Genomic DNA, 25,748 nt, shown 5'->3' on the forward strand with positions numbered 1-25,748 from the left:
GTCTTCCTGAAGTCAACAATCAACTCTTTTGTCTTTTCAACATTAAGAGACAGATTATTGTCTTTACACCAAAATGCCAACCATTCCACCTCTTCTCTGTATGCCGCATCATTGTCGTTCTCAATGAGTCCCACTACTGTAGTGTCATCGGCGAACTTGATAATGTGGTTTGTGTCAGAGTTGGAGGTGCAATCATGGGTCAACAGCGTGAAGAGTAGCGGGCTCAGCACACAACCCTGGGGGGCACCTGTGCTCAGTGTGATGGTGTTAGATCTTATATTCCCAATCTGTACTGTTTGAGGTCTTTCAGTGAGAAAGTCCAGAATCCAGTTGCAGGTGGAGGTGTTGAGTCCGAGCAGATCCAGCTTACTGATCAGCTGCCTGGGAATGATAGTATTGAATGCTGAGCTGAAATCAATGATGATCCAGATGTGACAGGATCAGGTGGAATACCATTGAAATTGCATCGTCAGTTGATCGATTTGATTGATATGCAAACTGTAGAGGGTCCAGTTTGGGGGGCAGCTGATTCTTTATGTGACTCAAAACTAACCGCTCAAAGCACTTCATAATGATTGGAGTGAGTGCCACTGGGCGGTAGTCATTGAGTTCCGAGGCTGTAGCTGTCTTTGGGACAGGTCTGGTGGTGGTGTTTTTAAAACATTGTGGCACAACAGCTTGGCTCAGGGAGATGTTGAAGATGTCCACTAGGACATCAGTCAGCTGGTCAGCACAAGCTCTGAGCCCACGTCCAGGTATGTTATCTGGTCCAGCAGCTTTGTGTGGGTTGACCTTGATGAGAGTCCTTCTCACACTAGCTGCAGACAGGGACAGAACTTGATTGTCTGACGAGGGGATGGTCTTCCATGCTGGTTTATTGTTCTGTGTCTCAAACCTGGCATAGAAGGTGTTAAGAGCGTCTGGAAGAGAGGTGTCATTGACACACATATGCGGTGGGGCCTTATAATCCGTGATGGATCTTGGAGGGAGACCTAGGATAGTCTCATAAGAGAACTGCAACTTGAGAGAACATTTATTTTCAAGAAAGACAACCCCAAACTCAAAGCCAAAGCTACACAGAAATTGCTTGAAAATACAGATTTTAATGTCCTAGGGTGGCTAAGTCAGAGTTAAGACTTCAGCCTAATTGAGAGTTTATGTTTGGATTTAAAGCTACTGTTCACTTACAGTCTCCATGAAACTTGATTTAGCCTGAGCAGTTTTGAAAAATAATGAACAATTGCAGTGCCCAGATATTAAATACTGATTTGATGGAGGAAAATACTTAGACAGTCATTTTTTTTGTTTGTTTAAAAACCTTTGTAAATTTATATGAGCTTATAGAGATTTGTTTTCACGTTGACATTTAAGGGTCATTTTCTTAACTCCACAGTGCTTTAATAAAACATACAAAAAAGTGAATAGGGGTGAATACTTTATTTATAGACACTAACCTTTTGGGTGACCTTGCAGAATTAATATATCCAGATGAAAGTTTAACTTGTTGTTGTACTGGAAGTACTTAGCAAAAGTTGTCTTTATTGGTGACTTTTTTTTTTTTTTGTACAGGTTAAATAGTGTTATAATGAATACCAATGTAATTAAATTTTTAGAATAAGTTCTTTTTATGGGCCCAGACAAATGTTCATAGAACATCATGTTAAACTAATCTCGTTTTAACAAAATGTAAATCTCAGTATAACAAAGCGGAGCTGTCCTTGTGCCGCTACCTTTAGACATGGCGAATTGCTGGCGGCCCCGGTCACAATACTATTCATATTTTCCCCATATTCATTATAACAAAATTTCCATTATAATGAAATATTTTTATGGTCCTGTGAGTTTCATTATAACGGGATTCTACTTGTATAACTTTTAATAATCCTTTAAATATATATAACACAAAATACTGTTTAATCTTTGCCCTCCTCTGCTTTTAAGGCACTTGGTCCTGCTCCACGTTGGTGCGCCTTCTTAGACAGCCTCACAGAAGAACTTGAGGAAAATCCTGAGACTACAGTATATGATGACTATAAGTTTGTTACCAGGAAAGATCTAGAAAATTTAGGTATGTACTATGTTCACTGTCGGTTTAATCATTTTATTATTTTACAGTAAAAGACGGTGATTAAAATGTGTTTATAATAAATAGCCTGCAGCAGAATGTACACTTACTAGGGTCACAGTGATGTCAAAATTAATAATTTAATGTTGCAATGTAAAGAAAAATATAGAATATTATATTCTTGACCTCTGTATTTTGAATTATCTAAACTGGAAAAAAAATATATATATAAAGTGATTGAGACATTTTTCTGACATATCAGTTATAAAGACTTTTCTGCATTCCTTAAAAATTAATACCTGTATTTTGCCTCCATTTCTAAACTTTCTTTAAAGGGCTTGCACATCTAATTGGATCCGCTTTGTTGCGAGCTTATATGCATGGCTTCTTCATGGATATTCGATTGTACCACAAGGTTGGTCTAAAATTTTTTTGTAATTTCTTTTCCACGTCTGCATCTTTTTTTCTGTTATTAAAGGTGCATGACTTAACAATTACTTGAAAAATTCATGTAAATCTATATTAGCACAGTAGTTTGTGATGATCTTTTAAAGTAGTGGTTCCCAACCTGGGGTCCACTGCCCCTGGGGGTCTGCAGGGATGTATCAGGGTGTGCATGGCAAAATGGGAAAAAAATAAATCTTACAATTTTATTATTTAAAAAGTTGTAAGTTGGTCCTTAGCCAAAGATAAGTCTCTTAGGGGTGCCTGGGCATGAAAAATGTTGGGAATACCTGCATTATAACTCCATGGATCTTGATTTGACTGGTCACTGCTTTTATAGGTTTTACACATTCTACTGTAGTCAGATCTTAATAGGTTTTCTTGAAAAGACTCAAAGACTTACCCAAGGTACATTTATGGTAGATTTTTACTCTAAATTGACTCCGTATGCTTGAGTATGAGTATGCCCTTCAGAGGACTAGTGCATGTTCACTTATCATTTGTGAGCTCCTACTGTATAATACTGGTTCCCCAGACCAATAAAGCAGCTTAAGAAGATAAGTAGATGGTATAAATCCCCATGGTTTTTGTTTTTTTTTTAAATAAATTTAATTTCTACGCCATTTCAGTTTCATGGAACATGCCGTATATTTTGCAGCATGTGTGTGAGTCACAATTGCTAGTTTATTCAAAGTAAAAAAAAAAATATGTATATATTTTTTAATTTTAGGTGAAGACATTGGTAAATCCATTTGCTTATGAGGAATATCGTAAAGATAAAATTCGTCAAAAGATTGAAGAAACAAGGGCACAGAGAGTTCAAATAAAGGTAAGGATGTTTGATTGCATGACAAAACCAATTAAGAAAACAAGTTTGTTGTTTTTAGCCTTTTGTTTAAAAAAAAAAAAAAAAAAAAGCATTTTTTGTTTTTGTTCTTTATTTTGCCTTATACAATTTCTTGTATTAGGAATTTGTTAGTTTTCTCATACCCCTTGGGGTCAGAGCACAGGGTCAGCCATTGTACAGCGCCCCTGGAGCAACTACAGGTTAAGGGCCTTGCTCAAGGGCCCAGCAGAGTAGGATCTATTTTAGCAGTGACGGGGATTCGAACTGGCAACCTTTGGGATACCAGCGCAGATCCTTAAGGAGATGCAGCACTTCTTTTTCACATTTTAGGATATAGCCCTCCCATTTTTCAGTCATGCAGCTACTTGGTCAATAGCTGAATTCATTAGTATACATGGAAGTCTACACACATTTTTGTTATGTAGTGTTAGGCATATGATACAAAACAAAATGAACAATTTGGGAATAATTTTGTTGAATGAACAAATAAATATGTTATTGTCTTAACTCTAGGTGCCATAGTGTAAACAGATATTTCCTATGGTCATTTAAAATTCATGTCCATATAAGCCAAGACAAAGAAGCAACATTCATTTTGGGTAGGGGAGTAAAATGCATTCTAAATTCAGGCTGTGTAACTGGGTACTGCAGTTTTTCTGCTATAAAGTTGTGAAACATGTAAATGCCTCTGTTTTTCTTTAAGTGTAAAACGGAGCAGCTTTGAATGTGTTTATGGTGAAGGTAAAGTGGCATTGTGGAAAAGGACAAAATTCCCAACATTTAAAGTATTGTTTCTCCGTGCAAAATGCTGTCATGGTTAAATGCAATGGTTTCTTAAAGTATAGTTATCTACAGTCAGTATTTGTAAAATACATATGGACATACAGTACGTAGCATGCAGGGGAAGAGGAATGCTTAGGTAGTTGTTGTTCTGTTAATTGAATGCTACAAATGCATAACATAGTGTTTATTTAAATGGATATCACTACTGTACAAGTGTTGTGAAAAATAATGGAAACACCACATGAAAAGGAGTTTAACTTGAAGCAACTACATTACTACTAGAATTGCAACTGCAAAGGGGAATTGTAGTTGGTCGATTGCCAGTCAGCAGGATTTGGTCAACTGTGGAAGATTTCTGACAATTAACACTTGACATCCGAGTATTAAAAGCAACATGAGGCAGACAGCAGAGTTCGAAAGAGATCAAATAGATGATGAATGAATTGCTGGGGCATCAGTCACAAAAAATCTAAATTATTTTATGTACCAAGAGGAACAATTTCAAACGTAATGCCAAAAATGGACAAACTACTTCTGTAGAAAGAAAACGTAGTAGTCACAATTCAAGGTCCATCAACAGGAATAGACAGACGCTTCACAGCGTAACTGTTAAATGTTTAGTATCATAAATTACCATGGAAATAAATGGCACCACTGTGACCCACTCTGTACAAAAACTGTACAGCTTTTACTTTACACAGTAGGAATTTATGGCAGGGTTGTCAGAAATGTGTCAGGAGCACAAAACCTGGACTTGTAAGCAGTAGAATAAAGTGATGTGGCTCAATCTTTTTATTTCCTACATCCAGGCAGGTTTATGTTCGCATAAAGCCAGAGGTACATTAAACCCATAATGTATGTTGCCAGCTGTTAAACATGGTGGAAGACCTGTAATGGTATGGGCAGCCATATTATGGGAATCATTAGTCCCAAGGATTGTTCTTAATGTTCATATTTGTTTTAATTTTGATTGGATATACTTTGTTAATCCCCGAGGGGACATTTTCTTTTCACTCGACCTTTTTCTAGGGCGTTAGAGCTAATGCAGCAAAAAGAATGTAAGGCTATTTTACAGGACCTGGTTCATCTTGTGGTGCTAGCCCCATTCTCTCACAGCGTTCCCCTTTTCCAGGATGATAATGTTATGTATACTGCTAATCTACTGCTAAACAAGGATAAACCTCAACACTTTCCTTAGCCTTCCCCAACAAGATTGGTGTCAAAACAAATTTAGTAGGGAAGCATTACGTTTCCCTGAGGAGGATAGTTTGTGATTAAATAAATAAAAATTGGCAATATTTTTATTTTCAACAGTATGCATCAGACTAGAGCAAACACAAATTTTTCCTACACAACACATTGCCACTGGTTGGCACTGTTGCTCAACAAGCCCAAAGGCCAGCAGACACTTTATCTGTCAAACACCACTTGTAAAATGGAACTTGTAAGCTCATGAGCTCACAAAAGAAAATCCAATACTCAGCACTGAACATACCGTTTGGTGTAACAGAAGATCATAAAACAAAATTAAAAGGTAAAAATAAACAGGCATAAAACTGAAGAACGACTCTTTTGTAGCTTGCATGTAGCTAAGAAGGCTATTAAGGTAATGCACTGTCAGCTTAATATTTAGCTATCAGCATTGACAGAGTAAAATGTCAGAGTATTACTATGTTTAAACAAAAAGGAAAGTATTAAACTACTGAACACCCTATTAGAGGAGCTGAATTTGAAAAGGTCTGGAACAGAGTCTGCGACAGTCATGTAATCAAAAGCGAAGTTCTTTGGTGTCTAAGAAAAATTGTCACATGGGGGGTGTGGTGTTGGGGAGAGGGATGTAGGGATATGGGGAAGCTTAAACTTGTCTAGTTGGGGTATCTGGCCCCACCACCTACCCTGCTCACTTCCCTACCATAGCCAGATGTTAACAACATTAAAGCTTTATGAGCACTTCTGAAGTGCAGAGTGCAAAATAGAATTTCACCTCCTTCATCCCATGAAGATTATAGTACGGTACCCCAAAACCCACAGTTCATGAATTGGCTGACAACATTCCAAGAAGGGCTGAATTTGTTTTCAAGGCAAAGGCTGATTCTAATCCTTATTAATTTCTTGATATGAGTTTAGTTTTAGACTTCTCTATTATTTTGCTCAACCTCAGTATACAGGTTGATTTAATTGATGAAAGATGTGGTTGCTCTGGTGTAGGACAGGTTTCGTATATGATATTTTGTGTTTTGAAGTTTGTCTTCCTGCTTCTGAAAATGTTATTTATCTTTTCATATTCCCAAATAAGTCTTTCCTGTCAAATTTATGGTAGAATTTTAAATGACCAAGTGATCAAGTAGCATTTCTATTTTGATGTTTTAATGTGTTGCTTTACTTTTGGTTTACAGAAATTACCAAACGTAAATAAGGATCTGGCTATGAAACTTATTGAAGATGATGAGAACCAACAGATAAGAAAAAAGAAAGGAAAGGTATTTTTCTAATTATATCTATATTTTTTAAAATTCAGTTAATGTAGAATTTCCACTTAGAAGAAACTTGGTGAGGCAAAGATGAGGTTGATATCATCTCTGTATTGCAGTTTACAGTATTTCTTTCAATGTTTAATGTTCTATTTTAGGTACAATCAAAGCTTATATTCCTCTAAAATACTTGAACTTCTTGTTTTGTTGCTTTAGAATGTTTATAAAAGCCTCGAACGTCAGAATTTGCAGATTTTTTTCTTAGTCATGTTTGTAGATTGCTCTTTTTTACTTTTCAAATTGGAGGCGAGGCGAGTCTAGTATACTATTCCAGTGGGAATGAAATGTTGGCTTTAGCGGGGCTAATCAGAAGCAATTCATGTTTATGCCCAGGGATCATTTAATTGTTGTTCGGTATATAGTTTCTTCGTATTAGTTAATTTCATATATATTATTTTAAAGACTATTTAAATTCATTTTTATAAATGCAGTTGTGTTATTAATATGTTTGTTTCTCAGGAGTCCCATTAATGTTTTGTTTTTTCTTTTTCCCCCATGGTGGCCACATCTGTAATATAGTGTTTAGGATGTTGTTTGCATATATAATCTTGTTTCATCTAATAGTTCTGACAGGGTAGTTTTTGAGTTCATGGTCACTCCTCTGGTTGAGTCCTTTTTGCCCAGTATCTCATTTAGGAAGCATTGCTTAACTTGTGAACAATTTAGGTGATTCATTGGTCAGTTACAAGTGGTGGAATAGAGTTAGCTCCATGGAGCTTTAAATTTCCCAAAACTTTGGTATATCATGTCCCAGACTGGTGCCTTCTCACAGTTTTTGTCACATTACAGTTTTTACAGTAGAGGTTCAAATCTAGCATGCATTTTAAAACATGGGGCAATAGTGGAATTCATTTAATTCTAGAATTACCTCACCGAAAACTTTGCAACCTGCAATCTCTAGAGTGTTGTAGCACAGAAGGTAAATATAGAATGCTATTTCTGCCAAAGTGAAATAAATAAAATGGCAATTATGAAATAATCACAATTAAAAGTACAGCAGTATATACAAATGAGTAAATAAATAATATAAAAAACACATAATTAAATAAAAGTCATCCAATTATTATGAAATACAAAGTCATAATTTTATAATCATTAGAGGCTTTATTTCAAAATGGCCTTATGTTTAAAGACTGTTATTGTGTTATTTCACAATGTGACTTTTCTGAATGGCAAATTTCAGAATGAGTTTCTTTATGCCTCTTCTATTTATTTCAGAATGCCTCTTTTCATAATAGTTGGGTCACTTGTAAGTCAAAACAGACCTTCTGGCCGAGTCTGTTCCTATTGGTTAATCTTTCACTGTTTATTACTTTCTCCTGATCATAAGCTGTAAGCTGCCAAAATTCTTAGCATTATTTACTTTCATTTCAACTGGCAAACATACAGAGCCTGTTAACAGTTGCAATGATTAGTTTGAATAGAAATAAATTATTTAACACACAATGAAATTTTGAGATAAATTGACACAGTGTTGGAAATTCTCAGACCAAGAAGTACTATTCAAACTGTTAACATTGATAAAGCACCATCTCTGCACAGAAAATGACCATGAAGATATCACAGAGGTACACATTAATGCAGAATGTCTAAGGCTGGAAGTTCCAGGTGACATGCTTCCAGACGAACTTCTGTGTGTCTATTATCATTTAAATAAACACACCCATTGCTTCTTACAGTTATAATACTGTACGTTAAATTCTACTTGTATATTTTGTCTGAAAAACCACAATTCTTACTGCCTTGATATTATGCCAGTTTGAAAGTGAAAAAAGTAGTGCTAAAAGATCTTTGGTCACGTACCAGCTGCAATCAGGCAAAAATAATTGACAAAAAAGGATTGACCAGTGGGAAACATTTTAGCCCGTTGGGCTTGATTGACAGATGTTGAAATTGTCACGAGAAGAGACATTGTGAAATAAATAGCATTGGTTTTAAAAGAGCCATTCAGAAATAAATTTCATATTGCTTTTAATGATTATATAATTATGTGGCATGGTGGGACACAGGTCAGCACTACTGCCTCACAGCTCCAGAACACTGAATGTGAATGCAGCTGTACTTGTCTTCTCAGTACAGAGTTTGAGCAGTGGCTCATGTGATGCCCTGTGACTTCTTGCATTGGTGCAAACCATGTGACCTTGATTACAAACAAGTGAATTCAGAAAGTGGATGGATTGTTTCAAGATTTAGAAAATTATTTTTCCTTCTGGTTAATGTAGTGAGAAGTCAAGCAAAATGACACCTTTTATTGGCTAACTAAAAAGATTACAATATGCAAGATTTCGAGGAAACTCTGGCCCCTTCTTCGGGCAAGATATAATTTATAAAGATGTGAAAGTGCCCTTTAATTAAGTCAGGAATTAAATGTTATTTTTCTTCCTTGCACATGTACACAATGTATATTCTGAATTTACTTCTGTATTTCTCCTCTTTACAAAAATGCACTAATTTTGTAGATATGTATAGTCCCATTCTCTTATGACAATGTCAAAGGAATATTATCCAAGATAATAAAATACATACTGTATATAGCAAAAATAAGTAAATTTTAAAACATGAATTCCTCCCCAAGAGCATTTCCATAGATAACTTAATTAGAGAATTTAGTTTATTTATGTAAGCATCTAATGATAAAGTGGTTAGTATCCTGTTTTTTCGGACTCCATATAGGCTCTCAAATCATATGTAACCATGCCCTATGCTGCATATTGAAACAGTGTTTCTAAAGGAAGATGAGGCTGTATGTTGAAAGCATGTTGGGATACTGCCGACTTACAATGCTGTTCTCATTCCATTTAAAATATGTTATAATGCGTATTTATACTTCCATTTTTGCCTCTAAAATTAATACTAGGATATTAGTGCTGATGCAGTGTCACATTTTATGATTCTTTTTAATTTAGTACAGTTCCTGAATTTTAGGTAATTTCATGAATTCCACTATTTGTCTTTAGAATCTACCTAGTATTCTCAGAGATGATCGATTCAAAGTCATGTTTGAAAACCCTGATTACCAAGTGGATGAGGCCAGTGAGGAGTTTAGATTGTTAAATCCAATAGTGTCAAAGGTGAATGAGAAGAGGAAAAAGAAACTGAGGAAAATGGAGCAGGAAGCTGCTATGGAAGAGGTAAGACTCAAATGTTTACCAGAGCATTGTCTGATATATGTTGCATGTTTGCGTATCTTCCTTTATATCTTTTGATAATCCTATACTTGATATTTTTGTTTAGTTAAGGGACAGTGTAAAACACTTCTCTAAGAACCAAAAGACTTTAAAAGCAGCAGGTAGACTTGAGCAAACTTTAGGGCACAAATGCACATCAATAAAATTTAGCTTTTGTCAATGTCCTTTATGTTAATTTGTGAAGATTTAGAGAGAAAAAAAAGGCTTTTTCAGGTGACTCCTCACTATTAACTAAAAACTGTATATGGAATGGCCTGTATGCAATCTTAAGAATTAGGTATTGCAAAGTAGTTCCATTATTACCCCACCAGTTGAGCTTCACAGTTGCACAAGTGTAATGCATATTATATCCCAAGAAGTTTTAAAATTTCTGATGTGCAAAATGAGTACACATTAATGATTAGAATGTTTCTTCACACTACAAGAAGGTCTTGAAAAATGTGCTACTAATAAGATTTACAAAATTGTGGGGTTCTGGTAGTAAATACAGTGGTTATGCATATGTCTGTACAGAGCAAAATACCACTGAGGAATTTTACAGACACTATCAACTAGGCATGAGACAGCACTAGGCCTATGACACAATTCATATTGCAATTCACTCCTCACAATAATTTTTTGAACAATATGAAATTTTCTTTAAAAAAACTGTGTTAAAAGAAGTAAATGGAAACAATTTAAAGCATAAAATATTCATATATCAAAGTACAGCAAAATAAACTAAAATCAGTGCAGAAATAGCTGCCCTTGCATTTACTGCTTAAATAGATTACTAGCCTGTTAGCTGTGAGCCTTAGTTGAATCTTTGAAGTATTTACAGTGTCATAATTCTTTTCAAATAAATGAGCATGTCAGCTGTCTTTACATAAATTGGAGACCTTTTCGCTGTGATAGTATCACCAGCTAGTGAAAATGCTTGCTCATTGTGTTCAGAGGTAGCAGGGACAGAGTGTTATGATTTGGCCAAAGAAACAAACATTGAGGAATTCATCTGCATTTTCTCAACACTGATCAGTCGCAGTGGTAGTGCTGTTTTCTTGCAGTGAAGGAGATTAATGTTCACTTGTGCATAGAGTGTGCAAGTTCTCACGTTAAAACAAATACAGGTTAAATGGGTTGGAGTTGCAAAAGTGACCCATGTGTGTTTGCCTTGCGATGGAGAGTTACCCTGTCCAGGGATCATTCCTGCCTTGTGTCTGATACTTTCTGGGATAGACTTCAGCTGGATAAGTGGGCTAGGAGTATAGATAAATGGATGAAAAGAGGCCTGTCCAGTTCTAGTCACCTAATTATATACTTCATACCTGCGCAATATTCTCTTGCACTGAAACATATGCATGCATCATGAGTATAGTGGCAAGAGGCAATCTTTTTAACATTAAGAAATAGCTTCTGTATGGTGAAAGAATGAAAGTGATTGTAAGTGTGCCTTTTTCAGTTATTACTATCTAATTGTCTACAGAACAGAAACATCAATTCATATCTGTGCATCATTCTTAAGCTCCTTTGTAGGATGCAAGATGTGATGCCCCATCCACTGGCACCTCTGCACACACTCTGGTTCTGGGTGTCAGTAACATAACTGAGGGATGAACCGAGCAAATGAGGACACCACACAAAGCAAGGGGAAGGTTTAAAAGTTCTCCAGTGCTTTTATTAAAATGAACAAAATCAAAACAATGTCCACAGATGCAATGCTCAAATGTCTTCAATAATTAAATATATAAAAAGATGAAATCCATGTGTTAAAATCCAGCTTTCGAATGAGAAATGAAAAAACAACACAGCAATTGTATCCTTAATGTACAATCAGATGAGCCCATCCCAACTCCATCACCATCTACCCAGCTCACCCATTGATTACGCAGCCGGCGGAAACGCTAATAGCCATGGTCTTCACCACCCGACCCCCCATCTTAACTGCCTCACACAGCTCCTGCCAGACCGTCCGGGGTCAGTCATCCTCCTGTCATCCTTCATGCTCCCGCAGTCATACCTCTGACCCCTGGGGAGGACTCCACTATGCTCGCACCCACTCCACACAAATAATCAGTGGGACGATCCAGCCCCTGGAATGCAACTCCCATTGCTCCTTTGTGGGGCTCATGATCGCACTGCCTTTTTTCCACTAGCTGGCTGACCCATCTTATCACTCTATCTGATGCTGCTAACTCCACACCATCTTTCCGTTCTGTCTTTTTTCTTCCCCCTCTAACCCTTGTGCTTTTCTTTTTAAAGCGAGGGTGAGGCGCATCTGCAGCAGTCACGGCTCCAGTGCTAATTAGAGTCCCAGGCGATCCTGCCCACATGCATGAAAGCGCAGGGCTTTCCCGCATCCTGCACTGGAAACACTCCTGCCATGCTACCATACCCCAACCGAAGACGCAGATGTCAGCTGTTGTTTACAAATGTGACAGTGCTGCGGGCTTCTTTTGTCACACTCTTTCTCATTGCAGGTAGATAATGATGAGGAGCGGGAAGGAAAGCCAAGTGATGCAGAAACCTCTGACAGCTCAGATGATGACAAAGGCTGGGTAGAGGAAGTGCGAAAGCAACGAAAGCTGTTATATTTTGAAGCAAAGGCTAAGCGGAAAGAGCAAAAGAAGCAAGATCGGGAAACCAAGCTTGAGCCACAGTTCTTTGAGATAAAAACTGGAGAGGAATTCCGCAGCTTTAAAGATGCAAGCAGAAAGCAGAGATTGCAAAAGTGAGTTTGTATTGGTTTATTGTTCATTATTATTCAGTATATTTTTTTAATACAAGCATGATACATTCTAAGTAGACTTCTTTTTCTTAATAACCATTTTTTAGGCTTGGAGTTGTTATTTACATTATTCATTACCTGTCAGTTCTAAATATACAGCCATGTGTCTTTTGGAAAGTTTTGCTTACAGTGGCGGCATTAGAAATTCTTTAGACGTAGTGCTAACAGGAGATACTTGTTAACTTGAGCTCAGACCAAATGTGTGCACACTGAGGCATGGACAATACAGTAATTTAGCACATTTTATTTATAATTTTATATTTCATTTAAAAATGCTGGAAAGATTACCACACATGTTGTGACAACAGTTTTACACAAGTTATAATCTGTTGCATTGGGAGTCTTCATCAGAATGGGTAATACATCTTGAGTAAGATCCACATACCTTTCATTTTACCCTTTGTTTCAGTTAAAAAAAAAAATTCATGGATAATCCCTAAGGTCTTTAAAATTTCTGGCTGATAACCCACCTTAATAGGTCTGTGTATTTAAATGTATATCTTGTTTTTTGAAGGGGAGTGGAAAAAAAGGCATTTTTAAATTTACAAACAAAAGATTTCTTCAGGTAGTGACTCATATATGTCTTGTGAATTTTACAGTTTTTTTAATGCAAGAAAAAATGTGAGATATGTTAACTTACATTTCTTCATCAAGCATTTGACCTCCTGCTCCTACCTGCAGCATTCAGTTGTCATCTGCAAACCATCGAGTGAAGCAAGTACCACACATCTAATCTGTTGTCCTCCATGTGCGTTTTTTTTTTTAACAAATTATAAGCAATTGTTGTGTTATGATTTTTTGCATACTAACTGTGCCCCATTCTGCTTTCTCATCATTCACATCACTTTGTGCATCCAAAGAGTCACATGTTTGTAAAGACAGTGTTTTTAAGCATGAAATTCTTTTGAAGGCTGCAGTTTTCACCAGCATCTTTTAGTCTCTTGTGCACGAAGTGTCCTGCTGGTGGGAAATAGCCATATTTCAAAGTCATTTGTATATGTTGCAGTAAACCCAGGACTCAATCAAAAGTAATAATGGTATTTTTACATACCCAAGGGTGTCTACTTTCAAATAAATCATAAGTTAATCATGTTGTTTGCTCTGTTTCATTTTTAAAATATATGCTTTGCCTAGTATACCCCCAGGTGAGCAGTGTGTCACAGCTGAGTGAATCTGCTTTTATCAAAGATCTCACCGACTTCAAGCCACATACAGTGAAAGACTCATTACCACTGGATAGCTGAGTTTCATCCCATTCTAATGATATATAGTTGTCTATCATTGGCCATACATATGACATGTCACAGTTGTACGTAAAAGCCAGGAAATATGTTGCTTCTGCAAAGCTTATCTTTACACATATTCAGATTCTGTTCACAGTTTTGACTCTGTTGAGAACAGTGCGTTTGATAAAGGACTTGATGTTATGCTTGATTTGTAAGTATTTTAGTACTTTCAGGCTGGGGATATACTTAACACTGCACAATGCGTGCGTTTCAGGGAGATGCTGCTGGTACACAAGCAGATTTATCCTGTTGGAGGGGCATTGCAACTTGCCGTCACATGTTGATAGTAAGAAACGATGATGACATCGTGTACTAAAACTTAAACATACACTTATATTTTTGCTGGTACTGCAACTCGCAAAAAATGTATTAATTTCTCACAATGTGCGTGAAAGATTTGCTCCAGGATTATTGAACAGTCTTCCACTGACATCAATATCAGAAGAATCTACAGTGCATCCGGAAAGTATTCACAGCGCATCACTTTTTCCACATTTTGTTATGTTACAGCCTTATTCCAAAATGGATTAAATTCATTTTTTTCCTCAGAATTCTACATACAACACCCCATAATTACAACGTGAAAAAAGTTTACTTGAGGTTTTTGTAAATTTATTAAAAATATAAAATTGAGAAAACACATGTACATAAGTATTCACAGCCTTTGCCATGAAGCTCAAAATTGAGCTCAGGTGCATCCGGTTTCCCCTGATCATCCTTGAGATGTTTCTGCAGCTTAATTGGAGTCCACCTGTGGTAAATTCAGTTGATTGGACATGATTTGGAAAGGCACACACCTGTCTATATAAGGTCCCACAGTTGACAGTTCATGTCAGAGCACAAACCAAGCATGAAGTCAAAGGAATTGTCTGTAGACCTCCGAGACAGGATTGTCTCGAGGCACAAATCTGGGGAAAGTTACAGAAAAATTTCTGCTGCTTTGAAGGTCCCAATGAGCACAGTGGCCTCCATCATCCGTAAGTAGAAGAAGTTCGAAACCACCAGGACTCTGCCTAGAGCTGGCCGGCCATCTAAACTGAGCGATCAGTGGAGAAGGGCCTTAGTCAGGGAGGTAACCAAGAACCCGATGGTCACTCTGTCAGAGCTCCAGAGGTCCTCTGTGGAGAGAGGAGAACCTTCCAGAAGGACAACCATCTCTGCAGCAATCCACCAATCAGGCTTGGAAGGTAGAGTGGCCAGACGGAAGCCACTCCTTAGTAAAAGGCACATGGCAGCCCGCCTGGAGTTTGCCAAAAGGCACCTGAAGGACTCTCAGACCATGAGAAAGAAAAGATTGAACTCTTTGGTGTGAATGCCAGGCGTCACGTTTGGAGGAAACCAGGCACCGCTCATCACCAGGCCAATACCATCCCTACGGTGAAGCATGGTGGTGGCAGCATCATGCTGTGGGGATGTTTTTCAGCGGCAGGAACTGGGAGACTAGTCAGGATAAAGGGAAAGATGACTGCAGCAATGTACAGAGACATCCTGGATGAAACCCTGCTCCAGAGCGCTCTTGACCTCAGACTGGGGCGATGGTTCATCTTTCAGCAGGACAACAACCCTAAGCACACAGCCAAGATATCAAAGGAGTGGCTTCAGGACAACTCTGTGAATGTCCTTGAGTGGCCCAGCCAGAGCCCAGACTTGAATCCGATTGAACATCTCTGGAGAGATCTTAAAATGGCTGTGCACCGACGCTTCCCATCCAACCTGATGGAGCTTGAGAGGTGCTGCAAAGAGGAATGGGCGAAACTGGCCAAGGATAGGTGTGCCAAGCTTGTGGCATCATATTCAAAAAGACTTGAGGCTGTAATTGCTGCCAAAGGTGCATTGACAAAGTATTGAGCAAAGGCTGTGAATACTAATATAAATAAAATTTATTATTATTATTATTATTATGTTCATGTGATTTCTCAGTTTTTTTATTTTTAATAAATTTGCAAAAACCTCAATTAAACTTTTTTCACGTTGCCATTATGGGGTGTTATGTGTAGAATTCTGAGGAAAAAAAATGAATTTAATCCATTTTGGAATAAGGCTGTAACATAACAAAATGTGGAAAAAGTGATGCGCTGTGAATACTTTCCGGATGCACTGTACTGAACTGTTTAAATATCAAATTAAGACACATCTATTTAGACAGGCATTTGGCTAGTGTGGTTATCTGTGGATGTTTTTTTTTATATCGTCCTTGTTTTGTATTTTGTTTTGATATTTCATTTTACTCCATGTTTAATTGTTCATGCTTTGTAAATTTTTGTCTGTGATAGGCACTTTATAAATACATTTTTACTTACTTACTTTTAGTATAACTGAATCTTCATAGCATGCAGTTTTACAGTTCAAGCATCTTTGGTTCAATTACCATAACCAGTCGCTGTCTACTGCATGTTCTTCTTGTGTTTGTTTACTGAGCAGTATTCTTTCAGTTGTTTACAGGTTGTGTTTCTTAGCATACTTGTGACTACTGTTACACTCTTTGTGCCTCTCGAAGTTTCATGTGAGGACCATATCCCCTCTTTGGTTCAAGTGTCATTGTATTACTTTGCTCACCTTGCTGTATTGTTAGGCTCCTTTGTTCCTTTTGGTGACGGGGATGGAGAGGATTTTACCATGAATAAGTCTCTTGTGCTCTCGACCCTCAGTGACTGCAACCTGTGACTCAAAAGTGGCTTGAGAAACATTAGTTTAGGTGCATGGGTCTGTATGAGTAGATCTGTGCCCAGGACTACTAGGAAATGCATTGTCCCCACCCCCATAACTCAGCACTGGGAGAAGCTGGTATGAAAATGTATATTTGTACTTAGTTTATTCCAGGTGTGAAATGCAAAAAAAAAAACAAAAAAACAACAAGAAATAAATAAATAAAAATGCACTCAACTTCTGTGGGGCAGTTGCAGTGGAAGGCAGGAGAAGATGTGTATTGCAGCACAAAAAAAACAATTTAGTGTACAAAATGTAAAGTTTCACAGTGTCTGGTGATAAACAGAAGTTGTTTCAAGGACTAGCATGAAAAATAATGTTTAAACTTTTGTTTGCTTGATATTTCAATGGCTCATCAGTTCAGTAGCATATTTCACCTGAGCATTCTAAGCATCATTCCACTCAACATGCATATTAAAAAGAAACAATTTAATACTATAATGCCTGACTGTAGTCTTTATTCTTATGTGTTTTTACTGGAAAAAATATTTGATCCTTAATGATTGTATTCAATTGAAGTATTGGGTGCTTCCTGTATGTTGATAGGAATTTGATTAGTTACTGTGTAATTTGCCCCAAAAGACTTAACACTGTTATTTCTGTAAAAAATGGCTAAACAAAATATGAAGTGTAGAAATTGAATACTTATGCATACAATATGATAAAATAATGTTGCAATACAACAATAATTGTGAGTTTCTTGTGTTTTGAAGTAAAAAAAATATTACAGAAAATTAAATTTCAGTGTAGGAGTTACTCAGTAAAATTATAGAATACTTTAGCAAGGCACTGTTTACATGTAATACTTACTGAAGCAAACTGAACGTTAAACATTGTTTCATACAGGACAACTCTAGAAGATCGTCTAAAGCTGGATGAGAAATCAGGAATGTTAAATGTTTCAGATACAACTGTTGGAAGCAAGCAGCTGACCTTCAGTTTGAAAAAGGTAAGTTTTCAGTAAGTCACTTTTTAAAGGGATGTCATTCAATAAGTGACACCAGTAATGATTAACAAGTTTTTATCGTGGATAATAACAAATATAATTTGGTGAAGTTGTCTTTATTTGTTAATCCATCCAAGTCTTACTTTAGGTTTTGTTTTAAGAGTTAAATTAAGCAAGCAACAGAAGTGGGAAGTAATTACTTCAATGCCATTTTATTAACTTTGTCTATTGACATGAAATGCTCTGCTTTGCTTATTATGTCTAAAGCATTCTTACCGTGGTGGGTGTATTTAACAAAGCCATTCTTCCTTGCATTTTAGTTGATTTAGCTATAGAAATATGAATCAAAGGTTTTGTTCAGTATAGTTTTTGTTTTAATGTTAATGATTCAAGCCGGTCTTATAAGTTCATGGGAAAAGTTAGGTAAAAACAGAGTGTTAACCCTTAACTACTTGCGCCATTTCTCAACTCATAAGTACTCACGTGGTGTACTTTATGTACCAATGTTAAAATGGCAGTTTATATGCACGCTGTGAGGTTGCAATATAAAATATTGCAATTTTAAATTCTGCATGTTTTTAATGTAATTTAATACCATTTTACTGAATAGTATGACGCAGTCTAGGACTATCTGAAAGTAAACCTGATCCACTTCTCCAGTGCTCATTCTCCAATGGTCACACTTTCATTCACTGCAGGATTTCAACATATATCACATTTCACTTGAGTTGTTGAATGTTCTTTGCAGACAAAGTCATTGCAAGAAGAACATCTCATTGCTGTCATACATACATAAGTACCCACGCGGTGTACCAAATGCACTGAGTGGAACTTGCAACTGCATCCACTCATAAAACCGGCTGGGGGCACACTGGAGGGAAACCACTGAAACCATTGTGACACTGTACTTGTAGTGAATCAAGCCTAGGGTAGATGGTGGATGCTGCCAAGTAGGTTCACGTAAAAAGACATTGGACAAAAATAACAGATTGATGTACAAAATACATCAGCGCGAGTAGTTAAGGGTTAATGGAACCACTGTCATAGATATATGGACAATTCTGAGAACTGTTTTTTAAACATCTGTTGATCAGTTTTTTTAATAAAGATGTTGTACTTGTATATTGGTATCCTTAGATTTGCACTTAAAAGTAATTCTCCCATTTCTAGTACAGAGGAACCTTTTACAATTTATTTTCATTGTACTAATGTTTGCTGTTTCTGACACATCCTTAACTTCCTAACATAGCTTGAGCAAACACCACATTTCAGTCGAGACCAACTTTGACTATATTAGCTTAAGTCAATATCCATGATTTTTAAGTCTCATAGAAAGCACAAAAAGGTGGTTTCATTTTGACCCTTCCATTATTTTGCACTAGGTGTTATTTTGCTGAGAAAGCCAAACTAGACTTCCCCAATCTGTAGCTCCCCATTTTGGGGAATTTCTGGGCACTTGCAGGTGGCCTGAAACTTGCAATTTTCATATCCTGAATCTTGAACAGGGTTTCTATGTATCACTGGTAGTTTAGAGCAAACTAACCACTTCATCATAAGTGGCAGTGATGAGAGCCACATATTCCCAGTGTGGATTCCCTCAGAGCTTCAACTGAGGCTTGATATCTGATTCCTAAGAATCACAAACCACAAGGAAACAGTAGCCTCATGACACAGTACATCTGTATTACCTTTCACAATAATCCCCAGGTTTTGAGGTCAGAAGCCTTCTTCTGGAATGCACATGTATGGACTACATTTTCCAACTCACACAGCTCTTCAGTACCTACAGTATGTAAAGGCAAGCAGTTGGTATGTGGGAAGAAGAAAGCACATTGCTGTTTTTGAATCTGAAAGTTGACTATTGAACTCAGTTTCCCTTGCTTTCATGGTAATTATTCCGTCACTATTGTTTCAACTTATGGCTTTCATTATTAAATATACGTACAGTATATGCAGACAAAACCTTACCTTTTATTCTCAGTGCTTTTGATATCCACCGAGTTCTTAGTTTATTCAGTTTTTGAGAAATTTTCAGGTAACAAAATAAACTGGTCAGAGTCCTGTCTTCTATCAACACATTTTCCTCTTGTCTGTTCTATTGACCGGCTTGATTAAACAGCCTCGCCTCAATGTTTCTTCTTTGTTACTTGATAGCATATCTTCCAAATTACTGTTGGGTACTAATAGTGTTAAGGAAGATCTTATCTTCTGGTTTTCTCTCTTTTCTCTTTGTAGTTTCACTCCAGACTAGCAATTATTTAAATGGATATAGTCCATTGTTTGTTTTACCAGTACAATGCTACTGTTCCCACTCCATTAAAATTTTGTCTTGTGTTAGATCTTTTTCCTTTGACATCTTGTGGAGTAATAAACCACCCTTCATACAGCACTCTGATCTGTAACAGAGTGAAGGGTGGGGTGTTATTGTTAAACTATATACCTTTATATACCTCTAGGAGCATTTGATTTCTTTTTAATTTTGAACTGACTAGACCTCTGGCTTCTGTTTTCTTTTATTGGTCGGGATTCAATCTCCTTTCTTCCCTGAACTTGTCAAGTAGTTATGACATTTGGGAATGTTTGTGGTGATACCAAGTTACAGGTGTTACTTTCACTGATATTCACTTTCTTTGTCCCTTCTTCATTACCCTGCCAGCCCAAACCCCAGCCCCCCCCAAATCCCACCATTTGTTCAGGTCAGTTTTTAATGTTAATGGTGGTCTAGTACCTTCTTAGCCTTCTTCTTATTCTCGGTATAGTTTCACTTGCTTACTATCTCCACATTTGTATTCAATGGCCGCTTTGTCCATTGTTTAAGGCATCCTATAAGCCCTCCTTGCCAATATTTTTGTTTGGAAGTGTGACCTTCCTTCATCATCACTTCTTCCATGTAAATTTATTTTTAATAACATCTCCATACCGCTTATATATCTGAACCATCAGCATGTCCAGTTTGAAAATGTACATTGTTAATACCTTACTCCTTGCAAGCATCATGCCATGTGCTTGACTATAAAACGCAACTGTCATCTTAGCCCATCAAATGTCCAAGAAACATTGCTCCATAACTTCAGGGATCATCTTCTGGTATTTTCTTTTTGGTCTGTTGTCTCTGCTCCTGTCCTCTTCTTCTTTTTAGTTTTTTTTTTTCTGGACCGCTACACACTTCCATTCACTTCTATCCCAAGCTGAAAATATACTTCAAAAAACAGAAAACAGAACAGAATGAATTGATGGAAAATTCCATTAAAAAATGTAAAACTAAAAAAATTAAAAGCAAAATTAAAAAAAAAAAATAACCGCGTAAACCTACAGAAAGAGTATCTTTGGAAATAAATCTTTCAAAATGTGCCTCAGATAGCAAATGAAATAAATAAATATTTTACCCAATGATTTACCCTAAGTTCTTGTCTATAAGCCGGACTCATGTATTAGCCGGAGACCAAAAATCATACGAATTTTTAAAATAAAATCGTATCATAGATAAGCCGGACTCATGGATAAGCCGAACGTACTATAACCTATAACTAATAGAAGGGAGGGAGGTCAGTGGTCTCACTCGCGCCCATTTAATTTCTTTAAGGGGGGAGAGAGTGTGAGATATTGCACTCGCGCCCATTTAATTTCTTTAAGGGGGAGAGAGTGTGAGATATTGCCGTCTCTCTCACTCCCCGCATGGCGCGGTTGGAGCGGCCGGAGCGCGTTCTTTCTGCTCTGGGCGTCGCCGAGTCAACACGAGCGCGTAGCGGTCATTTAAATTGTGATTTTATATGTAAGCATATTTAAATATATATCGCGGATTTCTGCGGACAATGGGTCTTTTAATTTCTGGTACATGCTTCCTCAGTTGGTTTGCCCAGTTGATTTCATACAAGGGACGCTTTTGGCAGATGGCTGAGAAGCTACCCGGCTTACTGTTCTCTCTCTCTCTTGCGCTGACTATCTGTGATCCTGACGTATGGGGATTGAGCAGGGGGGCTGTTTGCACACCTAGACGATACGGACGCTCGTCTAAAAATGCTGAAAGATTATCTTCACGTTGCTATCTTTTGTAAAGCTGATTCCTGAAAAGACATGCTGCACAGTGCTTCGCATACTTAAAAGCTCGAAGGGCACGTATTGATTTTTGACTGAAAAACAAACTCTCCCTCTCCCTCTCTTTGTCTGCTCCTGACGGAGGGGGTGTGAGCTGCCGCCTTCAACAGCTTTGTGCCGCGGTGCTTCGCATACTTAAAAGCCAAACAGACATATTGATTTGTTTGCTTCACTGCTTTGAAGAGGAAGATATGTTTGCATTCTTTTAATTGTGAGACGGAACTGTCATCTCTGTCTTGTCATGGAGCACAGTTTAAACTTTTGAAAAAGAGACAAATGTTTGTTTGCAGTGTTTGAATAACGTTCCTGTCTCTCTACAACCTCCTGTGTTTCTGCGCAAATCTGTGACCCAAGCATGACAATATAAAAATAACCATATAAACATATGGTTTCTACTTCGCGGATATTCTTATTTCGCGGGTGGTTCTGGAACGCAACCCCCGCGATGGATGTATAAGCCGGACTTATGTATAAGCCGATATTCTATTTTTTCATTTTCACAACTTTTTTCCTTAGATAAGCCGCGGCTTATTGACAAGAACTTAGGGTATTAAAAAAAGAATGAATAAAAAGCCAGAAAGGCAGAAGTAGAAACAAGTCTTAAAACTGAAGAGTCAGATGTGCTTGCAACACTAGGTGTACAGTATGATAAGTAGGTTTTTGAACAGATACTTGGAATACAAGACAAAAGCAAAACATGCAGCATAATTTGCTTAGACTTTCATAATGCTCTTAGTAGAGTTCAACTCCAAAGGGGAATTTAAAATTTATAGCCCATTGGCTTCAGAGGTAGCTTACAAAACTGGATTTCAGACTGGTTAATAGGTCCGAGACAAACTACAGATACAAAGTGAAGAATGCACTACATACAGTAATGTAAGGTCATCTGTGAAGTCCTTCAAATATAAATTATATGTATGTGTAATTCATATTATATTTGTATTATATGTATAAATATATACAAATACTGGGAAAACAGAAAAGGAAAGACCTGGATGTTCTTCAAAGGAGGCAAACATCTCAAAAATACACTTACAAAGAGAAGTGCAAAGTCCTACCTGTAGGTAGAAAGAAAATTACCAGAGAAGTAAAAGTGACATAGAAGGAGCAAAATGTCTCAAAATGCATTAATGTCTTTTTTTTCTTCTTACTTTTCAAGTTTTATTGTCATATACAGAAAACAGTATTTCAGACTTTCTTAATACTAGGGTGTTGTACCGTGTTAGCCATTATGAATGTAGAGAAAAGCCAAGCAATATGACACCTTTTATTGGCTAATTAAAAAGATTACAATATGCAAGCTTTCGAGGCAACTCAGGCCCCTTCTTCAGGCAAGATGTAACTTAGTAAAGCCTTTGGTTGGAAATGAATGCTGTTTCTGGCTCTTTTATTTTTACAGTATTTCAAAAATGTTTATGCCCAATTTAACTTAGTTTATGGGAAACTAATTCATTATGATTATAGGAAAAAGAATAATTATAAACTGAATCTCATTCCTAATTGCCATACTGGTTGATGAGAACATTATACATCATTGGTATAATGTATTTTAAAAGAATTTATGCTAGCATTCTAAAGGCTTCCTTAAGGCTAGCATAGAACAAACAAAAATAGCTCCATGAAGAGAATGAAATAAGTAATATTAGAAATTACCTTAATAGCCTCTCCTTTAAAATGACGATTGTTCTTACCAGTCACAAAATGTTCAAGTAGCAATTAAAACTCCTGGATACAAAAGAATCCAGCACTTAGAACAGCAAGTGTAGTTTCAGGTATCTAAGAGGACCAAGATTTTTGGCCTTCACTTTGACACGTGACAACCAATTGGGTCAAAAGTTGACCTGAACTCGTGTTCAAGAAAATTATTTCTGAGTATAACTAATAATAAAAGAGGCAATATTTTAAACAAGTAAATACAGACAGTAAACATTCAGATATATCTCCAGTAAAATTTAAACAAAGACCTGCTTCACAATAGCTTATCGAAGATATCGCAGGAACTGATAAGTAATCAGAAGTGATTTTGTATTTACAGGCTTTAAATGACATGGAGTTTTTGCCAACTTTCCCTCTAAATACATTAAAACTAATTCACTGTTTGGACTGGTGCCTTGTCCAGGTGGTTTTCCTACCTTGTGCCCAGTGATTGCTGGAATAGGCTCCAGCTTCTCTGCTGTATTGGCAGGTTAAGAAAATGGAGGGATAGCGTTAATTCAGTTGGCAGCCATCGACCGTAATAACTTTGCTTAATCTATTCAAAGTAGCTTTTAGCTTGGAGACACCGTAAGTAAGCAAAAGGTTAAACGCAAAGTGACATTTGGGCAAAAACACATGAAATGGAATATATTTTAACTAATGAGGCTAATAACATTGCGAGATAGCACAATAAATAGAAAACATTCTTAGTAATGCTTGCTATCATTGGATTTGTTAAATTCTTTGTCCGTCAGTTTTTAGCCAATTTAAGCAGCTATATATTTTATTTTACATTTATATATTCGATTTTGTGACCTTATATTCTGCATCTCTCATCTCACTTTTCTCAATCCACTTTTTCTGGTGAGGGTTGCAGTTTATTCTGTACATTTCTTTCTTCCAGTAACTGTAAAACTGATCTAAAATCATTAGTTTACTTTTTAGTCATGTGCTGTTTTACATAATTAATGACTGTTACTTTCCTTGTATTTAGTCTGATCAACAACAAAAGCAACTTGATGCAGAGCGACAGCACCAGCTGGAGAGAAAGAAACTGAGACGCGCTGCTGGCCATTTACAAAGCAAACCTTCCAGAGGCAGAGGAAGAAGACCATTTTAAATCAAACCACATATAAATGGTTGAGAGGGGTACTGCAGCCCTCACAGCAAATCCACATGCTGTCTTTTGGCAGGAGATGTGTGAAAGAATTGTCATTTTAAACTGCTAAAAGTTCTTCATTTCAAGTTATTAGCAGACCTTGAAAATAAGTAGACACAACAGCTATGTTTGGATCTCTTTAGTGATCCTGGTAATTTTCAGAGAATAATTGTATTAAGAAATAAATACAGGTTTTTTAAAAAAAACAAGAAACTTGTATATACTTGTTTTTGTTAATATTCTTATAGTTGACTACTTTTTATTATTGAATTGTACATTACATTACTGAATATTGTCTTAATAAATGAAAAACTTATTTGAACATATGGTAATGAAGATGATTAACTTGTTCCCATTAAACAATTTGAATGCTTTCTTTAAAAATATACATCATGTTCAAATTATAGTGTCTGAAAGAATTATCAAAGTGCAACCACATATAATATGAAGTTTAGTGCCTACACAAAATGTTATACGTAAAAAACAGATGTTTCATTTATTTTGTAATTTGGAATGGCAAATACTACTGGTAAAAATGCCCACTGCCAAATAATACAGGTTAAAATGTCCACAGCATGAAAACTAAGCAACAGAATGCATACTTTACTTTAGCTTGTTTCATACTTTTTATACTTTTTCTAAACAAAGCCACCTGAAAAGTGTGTAAACTTCTAATTGTAATTAAGATTTTCAACCATCACATGTAAGGTAACTGAAATTAATAGATTTTCAGAGAAATTAAAAATGTAATACGAATTTTACAATTGTACTAAAAATTGGTTTTTATTATATATCCATGCATTTCCATTAGGTAGTCCACATCTTTCCTAATTGCAGTATAAAACCTCATATCATGGTGGTCTTATTTTTTAAGTGTTCTTTTTAAAGTTCCTTGCAGTTCCTAAAACAACTGCCAGATGGAGAATCACACCAGTGAAATACCAGTATTACAACTTCTTACACCGGCATACTGTGAAGAGTCTTCTCATTGTTCTTCTTAACAGGTTGGTTTTCTTCTTCTGTTTTGTTTTTTTTTTCCTTAAACTATTGAAACTTACTTCCAACTCTCACAAAAATTTTAGATTACAGATGAGGCAATACAAAACTCTACTTACATCACATCATTCTATAAGTTGGCGCCTGTGCTCTTTTTTTGGGTGCATTTTATTTGCTACTTTTCAGTTGCTGTTTGTGTGGATTTAGCAGCAACTCAAAAATTGGGTTAGTTTTCTTCCTAAA

At 36.6% G+C, this 25,748-nt stretch overlaps 1 protein-coding gene across 1 annotated transcript in view; it reads left to right on the plus strand.

Moving 5' to 3' along the window:
* Positions 1 to 24,858, plus strand: part of nol10 (nucleolar protein 10) — an 81,728-nt gene extending 56,870 nt beyond the window's left edge. The window contains exons 14-21 of the mRNA XM_051924920.1: positions 1,942 to 2,068; positions 2,401 to 2,480; positions 3,240 to 3,338; positions 6,536 to 6,619; positions 9,628 to 9,801; positions 12,315 to 12,565; positions 17,461 to 17,563; positions 24,345 to 24,858. Of these exons, the coding sequence (XP_051780880.1) occupies positions 1,942 to 2,068; positions 2,401 to 2,480; positions 3,240 to 3,338; positions 6,536 to 6,619; positions 9,628 to 9,801; positions 12,315 to 12,565; positions 17,461 to 17,563; positions 24,345 to 24,470 (1,044 nt within the window). The 3' untranslated portion in view covers positions 24,471 to 24,858. The remainder of the gene's footprint in view (positions 1 to 1,941; positions 2,069 to 2,400; positions 2,481 to 3,239; positions 3,339 to 6,535; positions 6,620 to 9,627; positions 9,802 to 12,314; positions 12,566 to 17,460; positions 17,564 to 24,344) is intronic.
* Positions 24,859 to 25,748: the final 890 nt, after the last annotated feature.

The sequence above is a fragment of the Erpetoichthys calabaricus genome, chromosome 3 (genome assembly GCF_900747795.2).
Source record: "Erpetoichthys calabaricus chromosome 3, fErpCal1.3, whole genome shotgun sequence".
Classification (NCBI taxonomy): Eukaryota; Metazoa; Chordata; class Cladistia; order Polypteriformes; family Polypteridae; genus Erpetoichthys; species Erpetoichthys calabaricus.